The sequence below is a fragment of the Engystomops pustulosus genome, chromosome 3 (genome assembly GCF_040894005.1).
Source record: "Engystomops pustulosus chromosome 3, aEngPut4.maternal, whole genome shotgun sequence".
In the NCBI taxonomy this organism is placed as follows: Eukaryota; Metazoa; Chordata; class Amphibia; order Anura; family Leptodactylidae; genus Engystomops; species Engystomops pustulosus.
The window spans coordinates 5,664,336-5,688,561 of record NC_092413.1 but is presented as its reverse complement, the minus strand read 5'-3'; the positions used below and the strand labels follow the sequence as shown (position 1 = coordinate 5,688,561).

General features: G+C 46.5%; 1 protein-coding gene across 1 annotated transcript; it reads left to right on the top strand.

Moving 5' to 3' along the window:
* The first annotated feature begins 9,792 nt into the window (after positions 1-9,792).
* On the top strand, positions 9,793-23,220 carry LOC140120397 (solute carrier family 22 member 7-like). The gene is made up of 10 exons (XM_072139452.1): positions 9,793-10,223; positions 10,763-10,866; positions 12,288-12,442; positions 12,705-12,873; positions 14,882-15,005; positions 16,833-16,936; positions 21,382-21,596; positions 22,084-22,186; positions 22,541-22,759; positions 23,045-23,220. The coding sequence occupies exons 1-10, from the start codon at positions 9,852-9,854 to the stop codon at positions 23,181-23,183; spliced, it is 1,704 nt and encodes a 567-aa protein (XP_071995553.1). The 5' UTR covers positions 9,793-9,851; the 3' UTR covers positions 23,184-23,220.
* Positions 23,221-24,226: the final 1,006 nt, after the last annotated feature.

The following is a 24,226-nucleotide window of genomic DNA, read 5'->3' as shown; positions in this document are numbered from 1 at the left end:
ATGGTGGTAACATCACATACAGTAGACCTCTAGTATGGTGGTAACATCACATACAGTAGACCTCTAGTATGGTGGTAACATCACATACAGTAGACCTCTAGTATGGTGGTAACATCACATACAGTAGACCTCTAGAATGGTGGTAACATCTCATACAGTAGACCTCTAGTATAGTGGTTACATCACATACAGTAGACCTCTAGTATGGTGGTAACATCTCATACAGTAGACCTCTAGTATGGTGGTAAAATCACATACAGTAGACCTCTAGTATGGTGGTTACATCACATGATATAGAAGACCTCTATGGTGGTAACATCACATGATATAGGAGACCTCTAGTATGGTGGTTACATCACATACAGTAGACCTCTAGTATGGTGGTAACATCACATACAGGAGACCTCTAGTATGGTGGTAACATCTCATACAGTAGACATCTAGTACGGTGGTAACATCACATACAGTAGACCTCTAGTATGGTGGTAACATCTCATACAGTAGACCTCTAGTATGGTGGTAACATCTCATACAGTAGATCTCTATTATGGTGGTAACATCTCATACAGTAGACATCTAGTATGGTGGTAACATCACATACAGTAGACCTCTAGTATGGTGGTAACATCTCATACAGTAGACCTCTAGTATGGTGGTAACATCTCATACAGTAGACCTCTAGTATGGTGGTAACATCACATGATATAGTAGACCTCTAGTATGTTGGTAACATTACATACCGTAGACCTCTAGTATGGTGGTTACATTACATACAGTAGACGTCTAGTATGGTGGTAACATCTCATACAGTAGACCTCTAGTATGGGGGTTACATCACATACAGTAGACCTCTAGTATGGTGGTTACATCACATACAGTAGACCTCTAGTATGGTGGTAACATCACATACAGTAGACCTCTAGTATTGTGGTAACATCACATATAGTAGACCTCTAGTATGGTGGTTACATCTCATACAGTAGTCCTCTAGTATGGTGGTAACATCACATACAGTAGACCTCTAGTATGGTGGTTACATCACATACAGTAGACCTCTAGTATGGTGGTAACATCTCATACAGTAGACCTCTAGTATGGGGGTTACATCTCATACAGTAGACCTCTAGTATGGTGGCAACATCTCATACAGTAGACCTCTAGTATGGTGGTTACATCTCATACAGTAGACCTCTAGTATGGTGGTAACATCACATGATACAGTAGACCTCTAGTATGGGGATTACATCACATACAGTAGACCTCTAGGATGGTGGTAACATCACATACAGTAGACCTCTAGTATGGTGGTTACATCTCATACAGTAGTCTTCTAGTATGGTGGTAACATCACATACAGTAGACCTCTAGTATGGTGGTAACATCACATATAGTAGACCTCTAGTATGGTGGTTACATCTCATACAGTAGTCCTCTAGTATGGTGGTAACATCACATACAGTAGACCTCTAGTATGGTGGTTACATCACATACAGTAGACCTCTAGTATGGTGGTAAAATCACATACAGTAGACCTCTAGTATGGTGGTTACATCACATGATATAGAAGACCTCTATGGTGGTAACATCACATGATATAGGAGACCTCTAGTATGGTGGTTACATCACATACAGTAGACCTCTAGTATGGTGGTAACATCACATACAGGAGACCTCTAGTATGGTGGTAACATCTCATACAGTAGACATCTAGTACGGTGGTAACATCACATACAGTAGACCTCTAGTATGGTGGTAACATCTCATACAGTAGACCTCTAGTATGGTGGTAACATCTCATACAGTAGATCTCTATTATGGTGGTAACATCTCATACAGTAGACATCTAGTATGGTGGTAACATCACATACAGTAGACCTCTAGTATGGTGGTAACATCTCATACAGTAGACCTCTAGTATGGTGGTAACATCTCATACAGTAGACCTCTAGTATGGTGGTAACATCACATGATATAGTAGACCTCTAGTATGTTGGTAACATTACATACCGTAGACCTCTAGTATGGTGGTTACATTACATACAGTAGACGTCTAGTATGGTGGTAACATCTCATACAGTAGACCTCTAGTATGGGGGTTACATCACATACAGTAGACCTCTAGTATGGTGGTTACATCACATACAGTAGACCTCTAGTATGGTGGTAACATCACATACAGTAGACCTCTAGTATTGTGGTAACATCACATATAGTAGACCTCTAGTATGGTGGTTACATCTCATACAGTAGTCCTCTAGTATGGTGGTAACATCACATACAGTAGACCTCTAGTATGGTGGTTACATCACATACAGTAGACCTCTAGTATGGTGGTAACATCTCATACAGTAGACCTCTAGTATGGGGGTTACATCTCATACAGTAGACCTCTAGTATGGTGGTAACATCTCATACAGTAGACCTCTAGTATGGTGGTTACATCTCATACAGTAGACCTCTAGTATGGTGGTAACATCACATGATACAGTAGACCTCTAGTATGGGGATTACATCACATACAGTAGACCTCTAGGATGGTGGTAACATCACATACAGTAGACCTCTAGTATGGTGGTTACATCTCATACAGTAGTCTTCTAGTATGGTGGTAACATCACATACAGTAGACCTCTAGTATGGTGGTAACATCACATATAGTAGACCTCTAGTATGGTGGTTACATCTCATACAGTAGTCCTCTAGTATGGTGGTAACATCACATACAGTAGACCTCTAGTATGGTGGTTACATCACATACAGTAGACCTCTAGTATGGTGGTAACATCTCATACAGTAGACCTCTAGTATGGTGGTTACATCTCATACAGTAGTCCTCTAGTATGGTGGTAACATGACATACAGTAGACCTCTAGTATGGTGGTAACATCACATACAGTAGACCTCTAGTATGGTGGTTACATCACATACAGTAGACCTCTAGTATGGTGGTTACATCACATACAGTAGACCTCTAGTATGGTGGTTACATCACATACAGGAGACCTCTAGTATGGTGGTTACATCACATACAGTAGACCTCTAGTATGGTGGTAACATCTCATACAGTAGACCTCTAGTATGGTGGTTACATCACATACAGTAGACCTCTAGTATGGTGGTAACATCACATACAGTAGACCTCTAGTATGGTGGTTACATCTCATACAGTAGACCTCTAGTATGGTGGTAACATCACATACAGTAGACATCTAGTACGGTGGTAACATCACATACAGTAGACCTCTAGTATGGTGGTAACATCTCATACAGTAGACCTCTAGTATGGTGGTAACATCTCACACAGTAGACCTCTATTATGGTGGTAACATCTCATACAGTAGACCTCTATTATGGTGGTAACATCTCATACAGTAGACATCTAGTATGGTGGTAACATCACATACAGTAGACCTCTAGTATGGTGGTAACATCTCATACAGTAGACCTCTAGTATGGTGGTAACATCGCATACCGTAGACCTCTAGTATGGTGGTTACATTACATACAGTAGACGTCTAGTATGGTGGTAACATCTCATACAGTAGACCTCTAGTATGGGGGTTACATCACATACAGTAGACCTCTAGTATGGTGGTTACATCACATACAGTAGACCTCTAGTATGGTGGTAACATCTCATACAGTAGACCTCTAGTATGGTGGTAACATCACATACAGTAGACCTCTAGTATGGGGGTTACATCTCATACAGTAGACCTCTAGTATGGTGGTAACATCTCATACAGTAGACCTCTAGTATGGTGGTTACATCTCATACAGTAGACCTCTAGTATGGTGGTAACATCACATGATACAGTAGACCTCTAGTATGGTGGTTACATTACATACAGTAGACCTCTAGTATGGTGGTAACATCTCATACAGTAGACCTCTAGTATGGTGGTAACATCTCATACAGTAGACCTCTAGTATGGTGGTTACATCTCATACAGTAGTCCTCTAGTATGGTGGTAACATCACATACAGTAGACCTCTAGTATTGTGGTAACATCACATATAGTAGACCTCTAGTATGGTGGTTACATCTCATACAGTAGTCCTCTAGTATGGTGGTAACATCACATACAGTAGACCTCTAGTATGGTGGTTACATCACATACAGTAGACCTCCAGTATGGTGGTAACATCTCATACAGTAGACCTCTAGTATGGGGGTTACATCTCATACAGTAGACCTCTAGTATGGTGGTAACATCTCATACAGTAGACCTCTAGTATGGTGGTTACATCTCATACAGTAGACCTCTAGTATGGTGGTAACATCACATGATACAGTAGACCTCTAGTATGGGGATTACATCACATACAGTAGACCTCTAGGATGGTGGTTACATCTCATACAGTAGACCTCTAGTATGGTGGTAACATCTCATACAGTAGACCTCTAGTATGGTGGTTACATCTCATACAGTAGACCTCTAGTATGGTGGTAACATCACATGATACAGTAGACCTCTAGTATGGGGATTACATCACATACAGTAGACCTCTAGGATGGTGGTAACATCACATACAGTAGACCTCTAGTATGGTGGTTACATCTCATACAGTAGTCCTCTAGTATGGTGGTAACATCACATACAGTAGACCTCTAGTATTGTGGTGACATCACATATAGTAGACCTCTAGTATGGTGGTTACATCTCATACAGTAGTCCTCTAGTATGGTGGTAACATCACATACAGTAGACCTCTAGTATGGTGGTTACATCACATACAGTAGACCTCTAGTATGGTGGTAACATCTCATACAGTAGACCTCTAGTATGGTGGTTACATCTCATACAGTAGTCCTCTAGTATGGTGGTAACATGACATACAGTAGACCTCTAGTATGGTGGTAACATCACATACAGTAGACCTCTAGTATGGTGGTTACATCACATACAGTAGACCTCTAGTATGGGGGTAACATCACATACAGTAGACCTCTAGTATGGTGGTTACATCACATACAGTAGACCTCTAGTATGGTGGTAACATCACATACAGTAGACCTCTAGTATGGTGGTTACATCTCATACAGTAGACCTCTAGGATGGTGGTAACATCACATACAGTAGACCTCTAGTATGGTGGTAACATCTCATACAGTAGACCTCTAGTATGGTGGTAACATCACATACAGTAGACCTCTAGTATGGTGGTAACATCACATACAGTAGACCTCTAGTATGGTGGTAACATCTCATACAGTAGACCTCTAGTATGGTGGTTACACCTCATACAGTAGACCTGTAGTATGGTGGTTACATCTCATACAGTAGACCTCTAGTATGGTGGTAACATCACATACAGTAGACCTCTAGTATGGTGGTTACATCACATACAGTAGACCTCTAGTATGGGGGTTACATCACATACAGTAGACCTCTAGTATGGTGGTAACATCACATACAGTAGACCTCTAGTATGGTGGTAACATCACATACAGTAGACCTCTAGTATGGTGGTTACATCTCATACAGTAGACCTCTAGTATGGGGGTTACATCACTTACAGTAGACCTCTAGTATGGTGGTAACATCACATACAGTAGACCTCTAGTATGGTGGTAACATCACATACAGTAGACCTCTAGTATGGTGGTAACATCACATACAGTAGACCTCTAGTATGGTGGTAACATCTCATACAGTAGACCTGTAGTATGGGGGTTACATCACATACAGTAGACCTCTAGTATGGTGGTAACATCACATACAGTAGACCTCTAGTATGGTGGTAACATCACATACAGTAGACCTCTAGTATGGTGGTAACATCACATACAGTAGACCTCTAGTATGGTGGTTACATCTCATACAGTAGACCTCTAGTATGGGGGTTACATCACATACAGTAGACCTCTAGTATGGTGGTAACATCACATACAGTAGACCTCTAGTATGGTGGTTACATCTCATACAGTAGACCTCTAGTATGGTGGTTACATTACATACAGTAGACCTCTAGTATGGTGGTAACATCACATACAGTAGACCTCTAGTATGGTGGCAACATCACATATAGTAGACCTCTAGTATGGTGGTAACATCACATACAGTAGACCTCTAGTATGGTGGTAACATCACATACAGTAGACCTCTAGTATGGTGGTAACATCACATACAGTAGACCTCTAGTATGGTGGTAACATCACATACAGTAGACCTCTAGTATGGTGGTAACATCTCATACAGTAGACCTCTAGTATGGGGGTTACATCTCATACAGTAGACCTCTAGTATGGTGGTAACATCACATACAGTAGACCTCTAGTATGGTGGTAACATCACATACAGTAGACCTCTAGTATGGTGGTTACATCTCATACAGTAGACCTCTAGTATGGTGGTAACATCACATACAGTAGACCTCTAGTATGGTGGTAACATCTCATACAGTAGACCTCTAGTATGGTGGTAACATCACATACAGTAGACCTCTAGTATGGGGGTTACATCACATACAGTAGACCTCTAGTATGGTGGTAACATCACATACAGTAGACCTCTAGTATGGGGGTTACATCACATACAGTAGACCTCTAGTATGGTGGTAACATCACATACAGTAGACCTCTAGTATGGTGGTAACATCACATACAGTAGACCTCTAGTATGGTGGTAACATCACATACAGTAGACTTCTAGTATGGTGGTAACATCACATACAGTAGACCTCTAGTATGGTGGTTACATCTCATACAGTAGACCTCTAGTATGGTGGTTACATCACATACAGTAGACCTCTAGTATGGGGGTTACATCACATACAGTAGACCTCTAGTATGGTGGTAACATCACATACAGTAGACCTCTAGTATGGGGGTTACATCACATACAGTAGACCTCTAGTATGGGGGTTACATCACATACAGTAGACCTCTAGTATGGTGGTTACATCACATACAGTAGACCTCTAGTATGGTGGTTACATCTCATACAGTAGACCTCTAGTATGTTGGTAACATCACATACAGTAGACCTCTAGTATGGGGGTTACATCACATACAGTAGACCTCTAGTATGGGGGTTACATCTCATACAGTAGACCTCTAGTATGGGGGTTACATCACATACAGTAGACCTCTAGTATGGGGGTTACATCACATACAGTAGACCTCTAGTATGGGGATTACATCACATACAGTAGACCTCTAGTATGGTGGTAATATAACATACAGTAGACCTCTAGTATGGTGGTAACATCACATACAGTAGACCTCTAGTATGGGGGTTACATCACATACAGTAGACCTCTAGTATGGTGGTAACATCTCATACAGTAGACCTCTAGTATGGTGGTAACATCTCATACAGTAGACCTCTAGTATGGTGGTAACATCTCATACAGTAGACCTCTAGTATGGTGGTAACATCACATGATATAGAAGACCTCTATGGTGGTAACATCACATGATATAGGAGACCTCTAGTATGGTGGTTACATCACATACAGGAGACCTCTAGTATGGTGGTTACATCACATACAGTAGACCTCTTGTATGGGGGTTACATCACATACAGTAGACCTCTAGTATGGTGGTAACATCTCATACAGGAGACTTCTAGTATGGTGGTAACATCTCATACAGTAGACCTCTAGTATGGTGGTAACATCACATACAGTAGACCTCTAGTATGGTGGTAACATTACATACAGTAGACCTCTAGTATGGTGGTAACATCACATACAGTAGACCTCTAGTATGGGGGTTACATCACATACAGTAGACCTCTAGTATGGTGGTAACATCTCATACAGTAGACCTCTAGTATGGTGGTAACATCACATACAGTAGACCTCTAGTATGGTGGTAACATCACATACAGTAGACCTCTAGTATGGTGGTAACATCACATACAGTAGACCTCTAGTATGGTGGTAACATCACATACAGTAGACCTCTAGTATGGGGGTTACATCACATACAGTAGACCTCTAGTATGGTGGTAACATCTCATACAGTAGACCTCTAGTATGGTGGTAACATCACATACAGTAGACCTCTAGTATGGTGGTAACATCACATACAGTAGACCTCTAGTATGGTGGTAACATCACATACAGTAGACCTCTAGTATGGTGGTAACATCACATACAGTAGACCTCTAGTATGGGGGTTACATCACATACAGTAGACCTCTAGTATGGTGGTAACATCTCATACAGTAGACCTCTAGTATGGTGGTAACATCACATACAGTAGACCTCTAGTATGGTGGTAACATCACATACAGTAGACCTCTAGTATGGTGGTAACATTACATACAGTAGACCTCTAGTATGGTGGTAACATCACATACAGTAGACCTCTAGTATGGGGGTTACATCACATACAGTAGACCTCTAGTATGGTGGTAACATCTCATACAGTAGACCTCTAGTATGGTGGTAACATCACATACAGTAGACCTCTAGTATGGTGGTTACATCTCATACAGTAGACCTCTAGTATGGTGGTAACATCACATACAGTAGACCTCTAGTATGGTGGTAACATCACATACAGTAGACCTCTAGTATGGGGGTTACATCACATACAGTAGACCTCTAGTATGGTGGTAACATCTCATACAGTAGACCTCTAGTATGGTGGTAACATCACATACAGTAGTCCTCTAGTATGGTGGTAACATCACATACAGTAGACCTCTAGTATGGTGGTAACATCACATACAGTAGACCTCTAGTATGGTGGTTACATCACATACAGTAGACCTCTAGTATGGTGGTAACATCACATACAGTAGACCTCTAGTATGGTGGTAACATCACATACAGTAGACCTCTAGTATGGTGGTAACATCACATACAGTAGACCTCTAGTATGGTGGTAACATCACATACAGTAGACCTCTAGTATGGTGGTAACATCACATACAGTAGACCTCTAGTATGGGGGTTACATCACATACAGTAGACCTCTAGTATGGTGGTAACATCTCATACAGTAGACCTCTAGTATGGTGGTAACATCACATACAGTAGACCTCTAGTATGGTGGTAACATCACATACAGTAGACCTCTAGTATGGTGGTATGTACAGGGTTTATCTCACATATGCCCTCTAAGTCAGTGTTGACCTCACACAGATATCCAGGTCCATAGAGACATCAAATAAACCTACTGTTCAATGATTGATTGTACATAGACATGACAGTGGGGACATCTTGCGGACCTCCAAGCTAGTAGTGACATTGTGCAGAACCCAAATACAGTGGTAACCTCACATCGACTTCACAGAGACCTTAGTACATTGGTGGCATCTCATAGGTCTCCAGTAATTTGGTGACATCACGTAGACCTCCAGCACGGTGAGTTGCAATATTCTTCACAACATGTGGGGGCACCATTCAGTAAAAGGAGCTGAGTAGTGAAGTGATCCTAGTATCAGGCACCTCCACCACCAGGGAAGTATCATGCTCTACACTGGGCGATTGTCGGAATTCGGATATCACCAAATTTTCTGCTAGGATTTTCCTTCCTGATTTGTAAAGATTGACCCTTTATTCTCCTGAACCTTTTGACCCTAACAGAATGTTCATTGAAGGCTTCATTGTATTTTGGCTTGAAGCTTCCGGAGTTTGATGATATTGGTCATGGTGCAACGTGTGCCATTAACTCTTCAATGAACAATGTCCATGTTGTGTTGTTAGATCAATGTCTTATGATCCACAAGTCTCATCGTTGTTTATCGCACGAGGCTAAAGACGGTCAGTAAAAATTAGGATGGAAACCTCAAAAAACACACCCAGTCACTATCTGAGGACACTTAGACAGGGTCTGTTCTTCCTCCCGTTCCCACTCATAGTCATCTGGTGTCATCCGCGTCTTCTCCAGAATGCGCTTTGAGGATGTTCTTTCAGAAGTTGGAGTTTTTGGGAATTTCCAGATTTTGACACTTATAATTCTCTGCCTTCCGAGAGTCATCCTACCCCTACATTTTTTACTACACATCTTTATCTCAGCTGTGCCACCCCATCACTGTACCTTCCCCAACCATGGAAACCTCAGCAAGGAAGACCTTCTTATCACCAACATTCCTCAAGAACCTGATGGCTCCTTCAGCTCTTGTAAGATGTTCTCCGAGCCTCAACCTCAACTACTCCTCAACAGATCCCAGAAGATGATGGTGAACAGGTCCCTGGTTCAGAGCTGTGACCAGGGATGGGACTATGACAGTGACACCTTCTTCTCCACCACGGTCACACAGGTAGGACCTTCTAAGGGTGCTGTAATGGCAAATACCATAGTATTGTTATAGAAAAGGTTGGAAAAAGATGCTGTTCCATTATGTCCAACTTCTAATCATACAATGTTGACATAGGACAGATGCCAGTGGGCCCATAAACAGTAAACCTAACAAAATAAAATCCATGGCCAAATGCCCCATCCTGTCTCATTCATGTCCCGGAGTTGTCACATCAGTCTTATGTAATGTGGTCATTAGTGGTTGTCACGTTTTAGGTCGTTCCACAAATAGTTTATGTTTGAATTGAAGAATCCTGCCGTTTTTGAAGCCAAAGCCAGAAGTTATAAGTGGTGGGACTTATGCTTCTTTCTTCATGTTCCCACTGGTCCCATTTCTGGCTTTGCAGTAGTCGTTTTCCTAAAAAGCTTTATGTGAAGGCACCAGCACCACATGGTCAGCAGTTGTGGTTTTTAGGACCATGTCATGTGGTCAATGATTGGACATACATGTATCTATAGGATGGATTCATTTACGTTAGACTCGTCCTCTGACTCTCACAGTGGGATCTGGTGTGTGACAGGAAGTGGATGAACCAGGCAGCAGCCACCTTCTTCTTCATGGGCCTCACAATTGGGTCTCTCATCTGTGGGTTTCTCTCAGACAGGTGAGCTGCCAATTCCAATTTCTATTTCTTATGTCGTGTGGTTGCCCCACTATGATGTTGTGTGTTTCGGACACCTGTACTGTGATGTCATGTGATGTGGACACTAGCATACCTCCCAACTTTTGGGTGAGAGAGTGAGGGACAAAAAGCCCCCCCCCTCTTTTCTTAACCATGCCTATTGCCCCAACCGCAAGCATACTATAACATGGACTTTAATGGCCACCCTGTATTCTATCCCCCTCATATTGTGGACTCCTTTCCACTACCCCCCTCATATTGTGTCCTCCTGACCGCCATCCTCCCTCATATTGTGGCCATCTGTCCTCCAGGATCCTCTACTTGTGACCATCTGTCCTCCAGGATCCTCTACTTGTGGCCTTCTGTCTTCCAGCCGCCTCCTGTCCTCCAGCCTCCTCCTGTAGCTCCCTGTCCTCCAGCCTCCTCCTGTAGCTCCCTGTCCACCAGCCTCTTCCGATAACGCCCTGTCCTCCAGCTTCCTCCTGTAGCCTCCTGTCCTCCAGCCTCCTCCTGTAGCTCCCTGTCCACCATCCTCTTCCGATAATGCCCTGTCCTCCAGCCTCCTCCTGTCCACCAGCCTCCTCCTGTAGCCCCCTGTCCTACAGCCTCTTCCTATATCGCCCTGTCCTCCAGCCTCCTCCTGTCCTCCAGCCTCTTCCGATAACGCCAAGTCCTCCAGCCTCCTCCTGTAGCCCCGTCCTCCAGCCTCTTCCGATTTCGCCCTGTCCTCCAGCCTCTTCCAATAACGCCCTGTCCTCCAGCCTCCTCCTGTCTCCAGCCTCCTCCTGTCCTCCAGTCTCCTCCTGTCCTCCAGCATCCTCCTAAAGCACCCTGTCCACCAGCCTCTTCCGATGATGCCCTGTCCTCCAGCCTCCTCTTATTGTGGTCCCCTGTCTATTTCTTACCTTTCCTAGTTCCCCCGCAGCAGTCACTTTCCCTTCTTCCGGGTTCTGACTGACATGGGAAGGGGTCGGGGCCAGACGATGTGCGATGCTCCCTCCTCACATAACTCATTTAGACATCATGTGAGGAGGTAGTAGGGGCTGATACCACCTCCTCCTGGCCCTGATGCTTAAGCTGCTCTGCAGCTCTAATGTGAAGGGCCAGGGGTTGACAATGTGGAGGAGAAAAGGGCAGCCTGGGACATTCTCCTAACAGCTCAGAAAGGGCTGAGTGACACCTCAGGCACCCGTGCCGTAGGGTCACTACCACTGCCTTATGATGTAATATCTGTGCTCCTGCAGAAAGTGATATCCAAGGAGACATTTGTTTAGATTAGCCAGAAGATTGTTTTGCACAAGGACAACCATGACCTCCATCCAGAGATGCTGGGGCCGTTCTGGTCAGTAGAGATTTCTGCCACGTCCATTGCTCTTAGGTTCTGTGATGTTGCATCCCTCTAGGTTTGGACGGAGGAAGATTCTTCTGGTCTCCTTCCTGGTGAGCACAGTGTTCGGGGTGATGTCAGCCCTCTCCATCTCCTACGTCATGTTCTCCATCTGTCGGCTGATCTGCGGTGTGGGTCTCATGGGGATGACATTGATCTCCATTACTTTGGGTAGGTTTATTTGCAGTGTATAAGACTCAGCATGTAGTACCATAAGGAACTTGAGAATGGTGCATTTTCTACTCCAGACCCTAAGTCATGACAGTTCCTTAAAGTCTACAGGAGAAATGGCCGTGGCTTCAGAAGAGTTGTATAAATTCTCCATTGTATTACTATATGAACCTACTTGGTCGTCGTAGTCATAAAAGGAGGGGTGAAGCTTGTGTTTTAATCTAGATCAATCTAGTAACCAGAACTTAATATCTCCCTGCAGTCCTGGAGTGGACAGATGTCTCCCATCGCACATTCTGCGGCACCATCAGTAGTATGTCGTGGACAGCCGGGTACATGATCCTGGCCTTGTTGGCTTACCTGATACGGGACTGGCGCTGGCTCCTGCTGGCTACCACCGCACCTTGTCTACTCGCTATTGCTACATGGTGGTGGGTATATAGACTACTGTGCTCATGATCTGTGGCACATACGGTCATAGAGAAGAGGAAAATAGAGAATCTTCTGAGTAATTGAGTTAATATATGGGCAATGGGTGTTCGAGGCCAAACATGGGCAAAACATGAGCCATGAACATGGGACGCAATTACATGGACACGGCGTCACTCCTCTTACATGGGCATGGCGTCACTCTTCTTACATGAGCACGGCGTCACTCTTCTTACACGGGCACGGCGTCACTCCTCTTACACGGGCACGGCGTCACTCCTCTTACATGGGCACGGCGTCACTCCTCTTACATGGGCACGGCGTCACTCCTCTTACATGAGCACGGCGTCACTCCTCTTACACGGGCCCGGCGTCACTCCTCTTACACGGGCCCGGCGTCACTCCTCTTACACGGGCCCGGCGTCACTCCTCTTACACGGGCATGGCGTCACTCCTCTTACACGGGCACGGTGTCACTCCTCTTACATGGGCACGGTGTCACTCCTCTTACATGGGCACGGCGTCACTTTTCTTACATGGGCACGGCGTCACTTTTCTTACATGGGCACGGCGTCACTCTTCTTACATGGGCACGGCGTCACTCTTCTTACATGGGCACGGCGTCACTCTTCTTACATGGGCACGGCGTCACTCTTCTTACATGGGCACGGCGTCACTCTTCTTACATGGGCACGGCGTCACTCCTCTTACATGGGCACGGCGTCACTCCTCTTACATGGGCACGGCGTCACTCCTCTTACATGAGCACGGCGTCACTCCTCTTACATGGGCACGGCGTCACTCCTCTTACATGGGCACGGCGTCACTCCTCTTACACGGGCACGGCGTCACTCCTCTTACATGAGCATGGCGTCACTCCTCTTACATGGGCACGGCGTCACTCCTCTTACACGGGCAGGGCGTCACTCCTCTTACACGGGCACGGCGTCACTCCTCTTACACGGGCACGGCGTCACTCCTCTTACACGAGCATGGCGTCACTCCTCTTACATGGGCACGGTGTCACTCTTCTTACATGGGCACGGCGACACTCCTCTTACATGGGCACGGCGTCACTCCTCTTACACGGGCACGGCGTCACTCCTCTTACATGGGCACGGCGTCACTCCTCTTACACGGGCACGGCGTCACTCCTCTTACATGAGCATGGTGTCACTCCTCTTACATGGGCACGGCGTCACTCCTCTTACATGGGCACGGCGTCACTCCTCTTACATGAGCATGGCGTCACTCCTCTTACACGGGCACGGCGTCACTCCTCTTACACGAGCATGGCGTCACTCCTCTTACATGGGCACGGCGTCACTCCTCTTACATGGGCACGGCGTCACTCCTCTTACACGGGCACGGCGTCACTCCTCTTACATGAGCATGGCGTCACTCCTCTTACATGGGCACGGCGTCACTCCTCTTACATGGGCACGGCGTCACTCCTCTTACATGGGCACGGCGTCACTCTTCTTACATGGGCATGGCGACACTCTTCTTACACGGGCACGGCGTCACTCCTCTTACATGGGCACGGCGTCACTCCTCTTACATGAGCATGGCGTCACTCCTCTTACACGGGCACGGCGTCACTCCTCTTACATGGGCAAGGCGTCACTCTTCTTACACGGGCAAGGCGTCACTCCTCTTACATGGGCACGGCGTCACTCCTCTTACATGGGCACGGCGTCACTCCTCTTACATGGGCACGGTGTCACTCTTCTTACATGGGCACGGCGACACTCCTCTTACATGGGCACGGCGTCACTCCTCTTACATGGGCACGGTGTCACTCTTCTTACATGGGCACGGCGACACTCCTCTTACATGGGCACGGCGTCACTCCTCTTACATGGGCATGGCGACACTCTTCTTACACGGGCACGGCGTCACTCCTCTTACATGGGCACGGCGTCACTCCTCTTACATGGGCACGGCGTCACTCCTCTTACATGGGCATGGTAGGATTCCTTTTACTTATTTGCATTACATTGTCCATAGGTGGGTGCCAGAGTCGGCTCGCTGGCTCCTCACTAGACAAGACTCTGCTGCGGCTCACAAGTACCTGTCCAGATGTGCAGAGATGAACGGGAGGCCGGGGTTCATCCAGAAGATTACACCAGAGGTAATACCAAATATATATATACTCCACATAAGAGGCTGTTCTTGAAATGATTCCGTCTTCACAATGCAGAAGCACAGTGTTTTCCTGCAGCCACCACTAGGGGGCACTCACTGTTGTTTATAGCATCTTTTTGGTCACCTAGTGGCTGTATGATGCCATGTGTAGAGAGCGCCCCTAGTGGTGTTTCTTCATGTGAGTGGGAATTGATAGAAAGGGTTCGGGGGAGGCTCCTGTTGCTTTAGGTTCTGTTCACATGTTCCTGTTGTGATAAAAACTATTTTTAACATCGATTCCCACAGGTTCAGATACATTTCTCCATTAGAGATGAGCGAATCGCCCGAAATCCGATTTACTGAGGCTTTGCCAAATTTTTCATTAAATTCAGTTTGACTCACAACATTTCGATTTGGTGCTACAATTGTCCAGGAAGTTTGGTTTATGATGTGTCCTCCAAACACTGATTTTTTTTTTAATGAAAAGCTCCTGTTGTATTTTGTTAGTTTTTTACAATTTTCTTAGTTTTGCCTCTGGATGAATGTGATATAAAATCCCAAGGTGACGCAGACGCACGTAGATTTGGGTATTGACGCGTCTGAAAGTGCGAAAAAGTGTAATGTTGAAAAACTCCCCACAACAGGTTGTAAGGCAGATTATGGGGAGAGCCGGAGATTTGAAGGAAAAGATTAATTGTGAATTTATGTAATCGATAAGGGGCGTGGCCACAATTTTGTCCCTTTCTCCGTGAAAAGTTGGGAGGTCACAGCTACAGGGGGAGGTAAGGAGAAGAGAGCTGCTGCATCTGGAGGAAAGATGGAAGAGATGAGGGGCCACAAGATCAGAGGAATGAAAGGGGACAATATAAGGGGGTATGGGGGCCCACAAATTCAGGGGGTAAGAAGGACCATAATATAAGGGGGTATGAGGAACTACCATAAAAGGGGGTGTAAGGGGACCACAAGATTAGGGGGTGTGAAGGGCCACACTATAAGTAGGAGATGAGAAGGGCCACAAGAAGAGGGGGTTTAAGGGGCCACCATATAATTGCGGAATGAGGGCCCAGAAGATAAGGGAATGAAGGGCCACAATAAAAGGGGGTATGAGGACCCATAATATAAGGGGGTTAAAGGGCCACAAGATGAGAGGCCACAATATGAGAAGATGAAAGATTAGAGGGGCCACAAGCCAAGGGGGTATTTGGGCCCACAATATAATGGGGTATGAGGGGACATCATATAAGGGGGTATGAAGGACCACCGTGTAAGAGGGAATGAGGGGGCCACAATAAAAGGGAATATTATGGGCCACAAGACGATAGGTATGAAGGACCACAATATAAAGGGGGTATGAGGGCCCACAATATAAGGCAGTGTGAAGGGCCACGCATGAGGGGTCTGATAAGGGCGCAGGTGCTGCTGCTTTCATCTTCAAAACCCAACAATACCGCGCTGACGTCATCTGCAAGATTCCTCCAAAGTGACTCAGAAAAAAAATCGTGATTATGTTTATGTGGTAATAATGAAAGACTCGACCAAATCTCCACATGGAAGAATAGATCCGCTCATCTCCCCCCACCATGTGGTCATGATCTGATGTAATAAGAGGACATGTTACTTGTTATCAATCTCAGGGGGAAACTTTTTTGGATTAAAAAAATGCATAAAACCTGCAGCTGCAGGGGGAGACACGCCCAGTTGTCAGTTGAGTCAAAAAACATGGAGAACAACCCATTATAAATTTAGTACAAAGCACGAGCAGCGGGTAGCAGAGGGTGTGGGGGAAGTTGGGCAGTGGGTGAAGGAAACTCATCAGATTTCCTCCATGATCCAGGTCCTACAGAAGACGGTCTCAGTGGAGAGGAGGAAGTACAATTTCTGGGATCTGGTGCGAACCCGACAGCTCAGGAAGAACACCCTGTGTCTGGCAATCATGTGGTAAGACAACCCCCAAGGCTGCATATACTTAATGGGTGTATGATGGTGGTGGGGAGCAGAGGGTGGTGGGGAGCAGAGGGTGGTGGGGAGCAGAGGGTGGTGGGGAGCAGAGGGTGGTGGGGAGCAGAGGGTGGTGGGGAGCAGAGGGTGGTGGGGAGCAGAGGGTGGTGGGGAGCAGAGGGTGGTGAGGAGCAGAGGGTGGTGGGGAGCAGAGGGTGGTGGGGAGCAGAGGGTGGTGGGGAGCAGAGGGTGGTGGGGAGCAGAGGGTGGTGGGGAGCAGAGGGTGGTGAGGAGCAGAGGGTGGTGGGGAGCAGAGGGTGGTGGGGAGCAGAGGGTGGTGAGGAGCAGAGGGTGGTGGGGAGCAGAGGCTGGTGGGGAGCAGAGGGTGGTGGGGAGCAGAGGGTGGTGAGGAGCAGAGGGTGGTGGGGAGCAGAGGCTGGTGGGGAGCAGAGGGTGGTGGGGAGCAGAGGGTGGTGAGGAGTAGAGGGTGTTGAGGAGCAGAGGGTGGTGGGGAGCAGAGGGTGGTGGGGAGCAGAGGGTGGTGGGGAGCAGAGGGTGGTGAGGAGCAGAGGGTGGTGGGGAGCAGAGGGTGGTGGGGAGCAGAGGGTGGTGGGGAGCAGAGGGTGGTGGGGAGCAGAGGGTGGGGAGGAGTAGAGGATGGTGAGGAGCAGAGGGTGGTGAGGAGCAGAGGGTGGTGAGGAGCAGAGGCTGGTGGGGAGCAGAGGCTGGTGGGGAGCAGAGAGTGGTGAGGAGCAGAGGCTGGTGGGGAGCAGAGAGTGGTGAGGAGCAGAGGGTGGTGGGGAGCAGAGGCTGGTGGGGAGCAGAGGGTGGTGGGCAGCAGAGGGTGGTGAGGAGCAGAGGGTGGTAGGGAGCAGAGGCTGGTGGGGAGCAGAGGCTGGTGGGGAGCAGAGGGTGGTGAGGAGCAGAGGTTGGTGGGGAGCAGAGGGTGGTGGGGAGCAGAGGGTGGAGAGGAGCAGAGGGTGGTGGGGAGCAGAGGGTGGTGGGGAGCAGAGGCTGGTGGGGAGCAGAGGGTGGTGGGGAGCAGAGGGTGGTGGGGAGAAGAGGGTGGTGAGGTCTCTGTCTGCAGCTTCTGGGCAGCAAGTCCAGAGTGACCTATGGTCACCACCTCCTCACCATCTATACTTCACAATGTCCTCCTTACAGTCTCTACTTTACAATGTCCTCCTCACTGTCTCTTCCTCACAGTCTCTACTTTACAATGTCCTCCTCACTGTCTCTTCCTCACAGTCTCTACTTCACAATGTCCTCCTCCCAGTCTCTACTACACAATGTCCTCCTCACAGTCTCTACTTTACAAGGTCCTCCTCCCAGTCTCACTGACTTCTGTTCACATCAAGTAACAGGGACAGAATAAAAGTCTCACCAGTGATATATGTCAATATAACTTAAAAGAATATGACCAGAATTACAATGTAAAAATATCAACTCAAACATTGTAAGAACAAAATAAAGAAATAATATGAGATGATATAGAAATCCTACAAGAGATTATATGTAATATTAGAAACAGAACCAGACGGCCCGAGATATTAGAGTCTCTGCCAAGTCTGAGATACAGCAATAAAAGATCCACGAGACCAAACATTTTCATGGTGGCTTCTAGTGTCCGAATGAGGAGCATTAATCCTCATCAGTGGTGACCTCAGAGAACTATAATATTGATGTTCTCCTTTTAGATGCTATCTGTACCCAGGCGGCCATAAGAACGTATTGCGGGGGAAGCAAATGTGAAGCCTGATGAATGAAGATGTCGTAGACACACGGTTCTCGAGTCTTTGACTACTCTTCCAAAATCTCATAACCAAAAGACAGGTCCCCGTCCACCAAATGTGGTGACTGACACAGAAACCTGGCATCCTCTACAACAAAGAGAGACTTCAGAGGGTAATCCCAACGGGGCCATACAGGTCCTGTGAAGAAGTCATTGACAACCCTGAGTTATCAAGTGTTTTCAAAATAGGAAACCCCTCAAGGTGAGACCTGGTGGAAAGATACTAAAAAGAGATAGACGAGAAGGAGAGGATAATGTAGTTTAACCAAAAATCAAACTCTTCCAATGTGGGACCCCAGAAAAAGACTGGAGGTGAGTAGTTGAGGTGACCACCTGAGAGCTTTCAGGGAGGACGGACAGACCAGAGCGGTTTCCAATTATTCCCACTATGTGAGGTGACTGTAGAGTGAACAGAGGTGTGTGATGAGGGACTGACATAGTGCGGAAATTATAAAGAATCATAGGACAAGTGAACATCTTCATGGTGTGTATGTGTCCCACCAATAAGAGGGAAGGATAGTCCCACCCATAAGATGGAAGAATGGTCCCACCAATAAGAGGGAAGGATGGTCCCACCCATGAGATGGAAGGATGGTCCCACCCATGAGATGGAAGGATGGTCCCACCCATGAGAGGGAAGGATGGTGCCACCCATGAGATGAAAGAATGGTCCCACCCATAAGAGGGAAGGATGGTTCCACCCATGAGATGGAAGGATGGTCCCACCCATGAGAGGGAAGGATGGTGCCACCCATGAGATGAAAGAATGGTCCCACCCATAAGAGGGAAGGATGGTGCCACCCATGAGATGAAAGGATGGTGTCAGCCATGAGATGGAAGGATTGTCCCACCAATAAGAGGGAAGGGTAGTCCCACCAATAAGAGGGAAGGATAGTCCCACCCATGAGAGGGAAGAATGGTCCCACCAATAAGAGGGAAGGATGGTCCCACCCATGAGATGAAAGAATGGTCCCACCCATAAGAGGGAAGGATGGTGCCACCCATGAGATGAAAGGATGGTCCCACCCATGAGATGGAAGGATGGTCCCACCCATGAGATGGAAGGATGGTCCCACCCATAAGAGGGAAGGATGGTGCCACCCATGAGATGAAAGGATGGTCCCACCCATGAGAGGGAAGGATGGTCCCACCCATGAGAGGGAAGGATGGTGCCACCCATGAGAGAGAAGGATTGTCCCACCCATGAGAGGGAAGGATGGTCCCACCCATGAGATGGAAGGATGGTCCCACTTATGAGAGAGAAGGATTGTCCCACCAATAAGAGGGAAGGATGGTCCCACCAATAAGAGGGACCTCCTCAAATCACTTATTAGATTAGGAAACAATGGGACTTATTTTCGCTTGACTACTGTGTAGAATTAGTTATGGATCTTATTACCTCAGTAGGGAAGGAAGTGGTCACTGCTCTGAAAATTCAATTTGTAAACGAGAAGAGAAACATTACAATAAGGGGCTTCAGACTTAGAGGTATGGGTGTATAGGCCTGAAGGATAGCAAAAACATTCAGCACATGATGGAGGGTAGTAAGTGGTTTTGTCAAAGATAGAAGCTTGTTGTCCACGATCTCCCTTACTTCTGAGTGTCACGTCTGAAATATTGGGGCTTGTGCGCATTAGTAAGGGGTTTTTATGTGATAGTAGAGGGGGGCATCCCTGCCTAGACCCTCAGCATCTATGGATGGGAGATGGAGAATTAGTAGGGACTTTCAAATATGCCATAGGGTGAGAATATAACAAACTTCACGCTTGCTCTCAGAAATGGTCGTGTGAAACCCATGGCCTGGACAGGAAGGCAATGATAAGCTTTCAAATGCCTATTGTATTTCAAGAGCTAGTAGTATGATGGGACATTAGCCTAGTAAATAATGCTATAATGCCCACATAATAAACATTACGCGGGGGCCTGCGGCAAGCGATAAAGCCCACCTGGTTAGGTAAAAACATATTAACATGGGAAGATAGGATACCGAGTTCCTTGTTACTAAATGAGCGAGCAATGTTTCAGAAAGGGGGAAATCCTGATAAATTCGGGTAATTGTGGGGACTGTGGTTAGATACACCGGGTCGGGCTTCTCAGATGCTACTGAGGGATAGGATTTCCTCCACACAGTCTCTTCACAACCTGATCCTCACAATAACCACCAAATAGTCTCTTCACAATTTCCTTCTCTCTGTGACTTCACAACATGGTTTCTCCTTATGGTCTTTTCCTTGCACATTCTCCATCAGCCATTAAGTCTCTTCTTCATAACCTCCTCCTCACAATCTCCTCAAGAAGAATCCTCTGTATTCTTCTTCTTCAAAATCTCTTTCTTACAGTCTCCTCTTCACATTTTCATCTTCACAGTCTCTTGTTTCCAGTCTTATCTGGACTGTCTCTTTACTACTATCTGGTCCTTCTAAGGAGATGGTAGAGGAGAGCAGGTGGTTGGATCTCAGTGCGATCAGACTTGTCTCGTGTCATTGCAGTCCATCACGTTGCTCAGTCCTCCAGTCCTTCTGCACCATGAGAATCATTGCTCCGGATGATAATGTGTTTCTTGATACTAGAAACATCTTCTAGGAGAGAAGGTGTACACCAAGAATAGTCCCTCTGGTGGAAGTGTTTGTGGGTAACTGATGTCTCTCCGCAGGTTCGGTGTGGCCTTCAGTTATTATGGTAACAGCTTCCACATCACCGGATTCAGCCTCAATCCTTTCCTCACCCACTTCATCTATGGAGCCATTGAGATCCCAGCAAAGATTGGCGTTTACCTGCTGCTGGACCACATCGGCCGCAAACAATGCCAAGGGGGGTCCCTTATTATCACTGCAGTGTGCATAGGACTTACCTGTCTCATGCCCCCAGGTAACTTCTCTACTATCACCCCACCACATATATACTCCACATGCCCTATGCCCCCTGATAACCTCACTACTATCACCCTACTAAATATATACACCACATGCCGTATGACCCCTGATAACCTCACTACTATCACCCCACTACATATATACTTCCCGTGCCCTATGCCCCCTGATAACCTCACTACTATCACCCTACTAAATATATACCCCACATGCCCTATGACCCCTGATAACCTCACTACTATCACCCCACTACATATATACTTCCCGTGCCCTATGCCCCCTGATAACCTCACTACTATCACCCTACTAAATATATACCCCACATGCCCTATGACCCCTGATAACCTCACTACTATCACCTCATATATAACCCAATGCCTCCATGCCCCAAGCAACCTTTACTAGTATTACCCCCTCCATATACCCCTCACTATCATCAAATGCCTCACTGCAATTGCTTTAACCTCTGCCCTCTTTGGTGTCAGGACACTGGCGCTCGGTGGTGGCCATCCTGGGGAAAGGCTTCTCAGAAGCAGCGTTTACCACAGCATTCCTCTTCACGGCTGAGCTGTATCCCACCGTCCTCAGGTGTGTGACCTCCATTTTATTCCTGGCATTGTCTATGGTATTAAGTTCTCCAAGGATGCCCATCGTCCACCATGAGGAAACATTGTAGGACGATTTCCTGTCTATGTGTCACGTGAGCTGCAGACACAACCATAGATCAGGAGAATAGACTGTCCTCCAATGTTCTTTCAATCTTACTCCGGCCCAGTAACTATCCATATTCTTCAGAGTGACATATAGCTGCTCAGACAATGCCAGCGTGGCTTTAGTGACCCTGGCAGCCATGTCATTGTAGAAGACGTATGTCGGTTGTTGATGTTGTTAGAAGTTTGTCCTAGGCTCCTCCATTAACACGTTATGTTCTGGCTTCCACAGACAGACTGGCCTAGGCTTCTGCTCCTTCATGACCCGACTGGGCAGCTCTGCGGCTCCTCTAGTCATTCTCCTGGATGACTTCTGGATTACTCTGCCCTCGTTGGTCTTCAGCTTTATGTCTCTTTATGTCTCTGTTGAAAGCGGAGTGGCCGCTTTCTTCTTAACCGAGACCACCAATATCCAGTTACGAGAAACCATCCAGGAGGTGGAGCTGAACCGGTAAAGTATCCTCAACCAAACTGAATCGGAAACCCTTGGTCTTCTGCCCTAGATTATATTTATATCATGGAGTGAACTTTTCTTGGGACGTTCAACCATAAACCAACTCTGTATAGTCTATGAATGCTGATTAAGTGAGTGATTTTCAATGTCGCAAGGTTGGGATATGTCAGTCTACAAGAATATGGTGTGCCAGATGAGACTCCGGCTCGCACCAATGGATGCAGTCAATGTTTCCTCACTTTATGCTGTAAAGGTTTTTGTAATTTTCCTCTTTTTCTTCAGAGATTTTGTTGCCCCACGGGTGACAGGAGAAGACACCTCTACGTACAGCAACGGCCAAGTCCAACAGACCCAAGACTCTAATCAAGATCAGGAAGAAGAGCCAACACCTGCCCAAGAAAACAACCACCTCCCTCACTGACCGCTCGCCACGTAATGCAGGACATTTCATGGTGGTGACCCAGTTAAATGTAAAAATAAATAAATACATCTTACACCAATGTCTTCCACAGGTTCTTGATCCCCTAAAGTTATTGTTCCTAATGACACCCCACAATCACAGCCCATACAGACACCCAGCAAAATGTACATGGTGTATGGTGACCCATCTCACAAAGAGGCCCAGGGTGCAAGGTTGTGGACATCGTGGAGAGCCACTTGTTTTGTGGTTACAGATGTCAGAGATGCATCTAGTGCAGTGATGGCTAACCTATGGCACTGGTGCCAGAGGTGGCACTCAGAGCCCTTTCTGTCGGCACTCAGGCCATCACCAGAGATGACTCCAGGTATCTTCCTGCAGTCCCAGACAGCCCAGGACTTGCTGTGCACAGAAGTGACAGCTCTACCTGGGACTATTTTCTGCTTTATTGGTGACCTCAGGTGCTGGTATCAATGAAAACTGTGACAGAGAAGGGAGTATAAATCACAAATTAAATTGTGTTGGCACTTTGCAATAAATAAGCGGGTCTTTGTTGTAGTTTGGGCACTCGGTCTTTAAAAGGTTTGCCATCACTGATCTAGTGTATGATCCTGCTTCATGGGGGCAAAGTGATAAGAATGAAACATGAGTGATGAGTTCTTGATTTTGTAAGAGGGTGGAAGACCCATTCACAGAAATGTTCAAAACTGAATCTCTGACATGTTCTTCCATCTTCTCTGGAGGACACGAGACACTGGGGTGGGGGCAGCAGCTGGTTGGGTCTTGTGCTCACATACGTGCTGCAGTTTAAATGGTGGATTTCATGGTGTGATTCGAGCTTCCTGTCATGTACGGAGCGTGACCTGATATAGAACCATGGATTATACAAGATGCTGATAGTCGGCCATTGGATGATGCTGTAACGTATAAACTCACAATATGGAGGCATGTGAGCCTGGTCCGGACACACACAGTAAGTGAAGCCAACTAAGAAGATATAAGTATTGAGGGGTTCCTAAGTCCTAGCACATTCTCAGTCCTGGCAC

Coding starts and splice junctions, on each gene's coding strand:
- LOC140120397 (XM_072139452.1), top strand. CDS start 9,852: ATGCGCTTTGAGGATGTTCTTTCAGAAGTTGGAGTTTTTGGGAATTTC. Junction 15,006..16,832: donor TCCAGAAGATTACACCAGAG/GTAATACCAAAT, acceptor TCCATGATCCAG/GTCCTACAGAAGACGGTCTC. Junction 21,597..22,083: donor TACCTGTCTCATGCCCCCAG/GTAACTTCTCTA, acceptor CTTTGGTGTCAG/GACACTGGCGCTCGGTGGTG.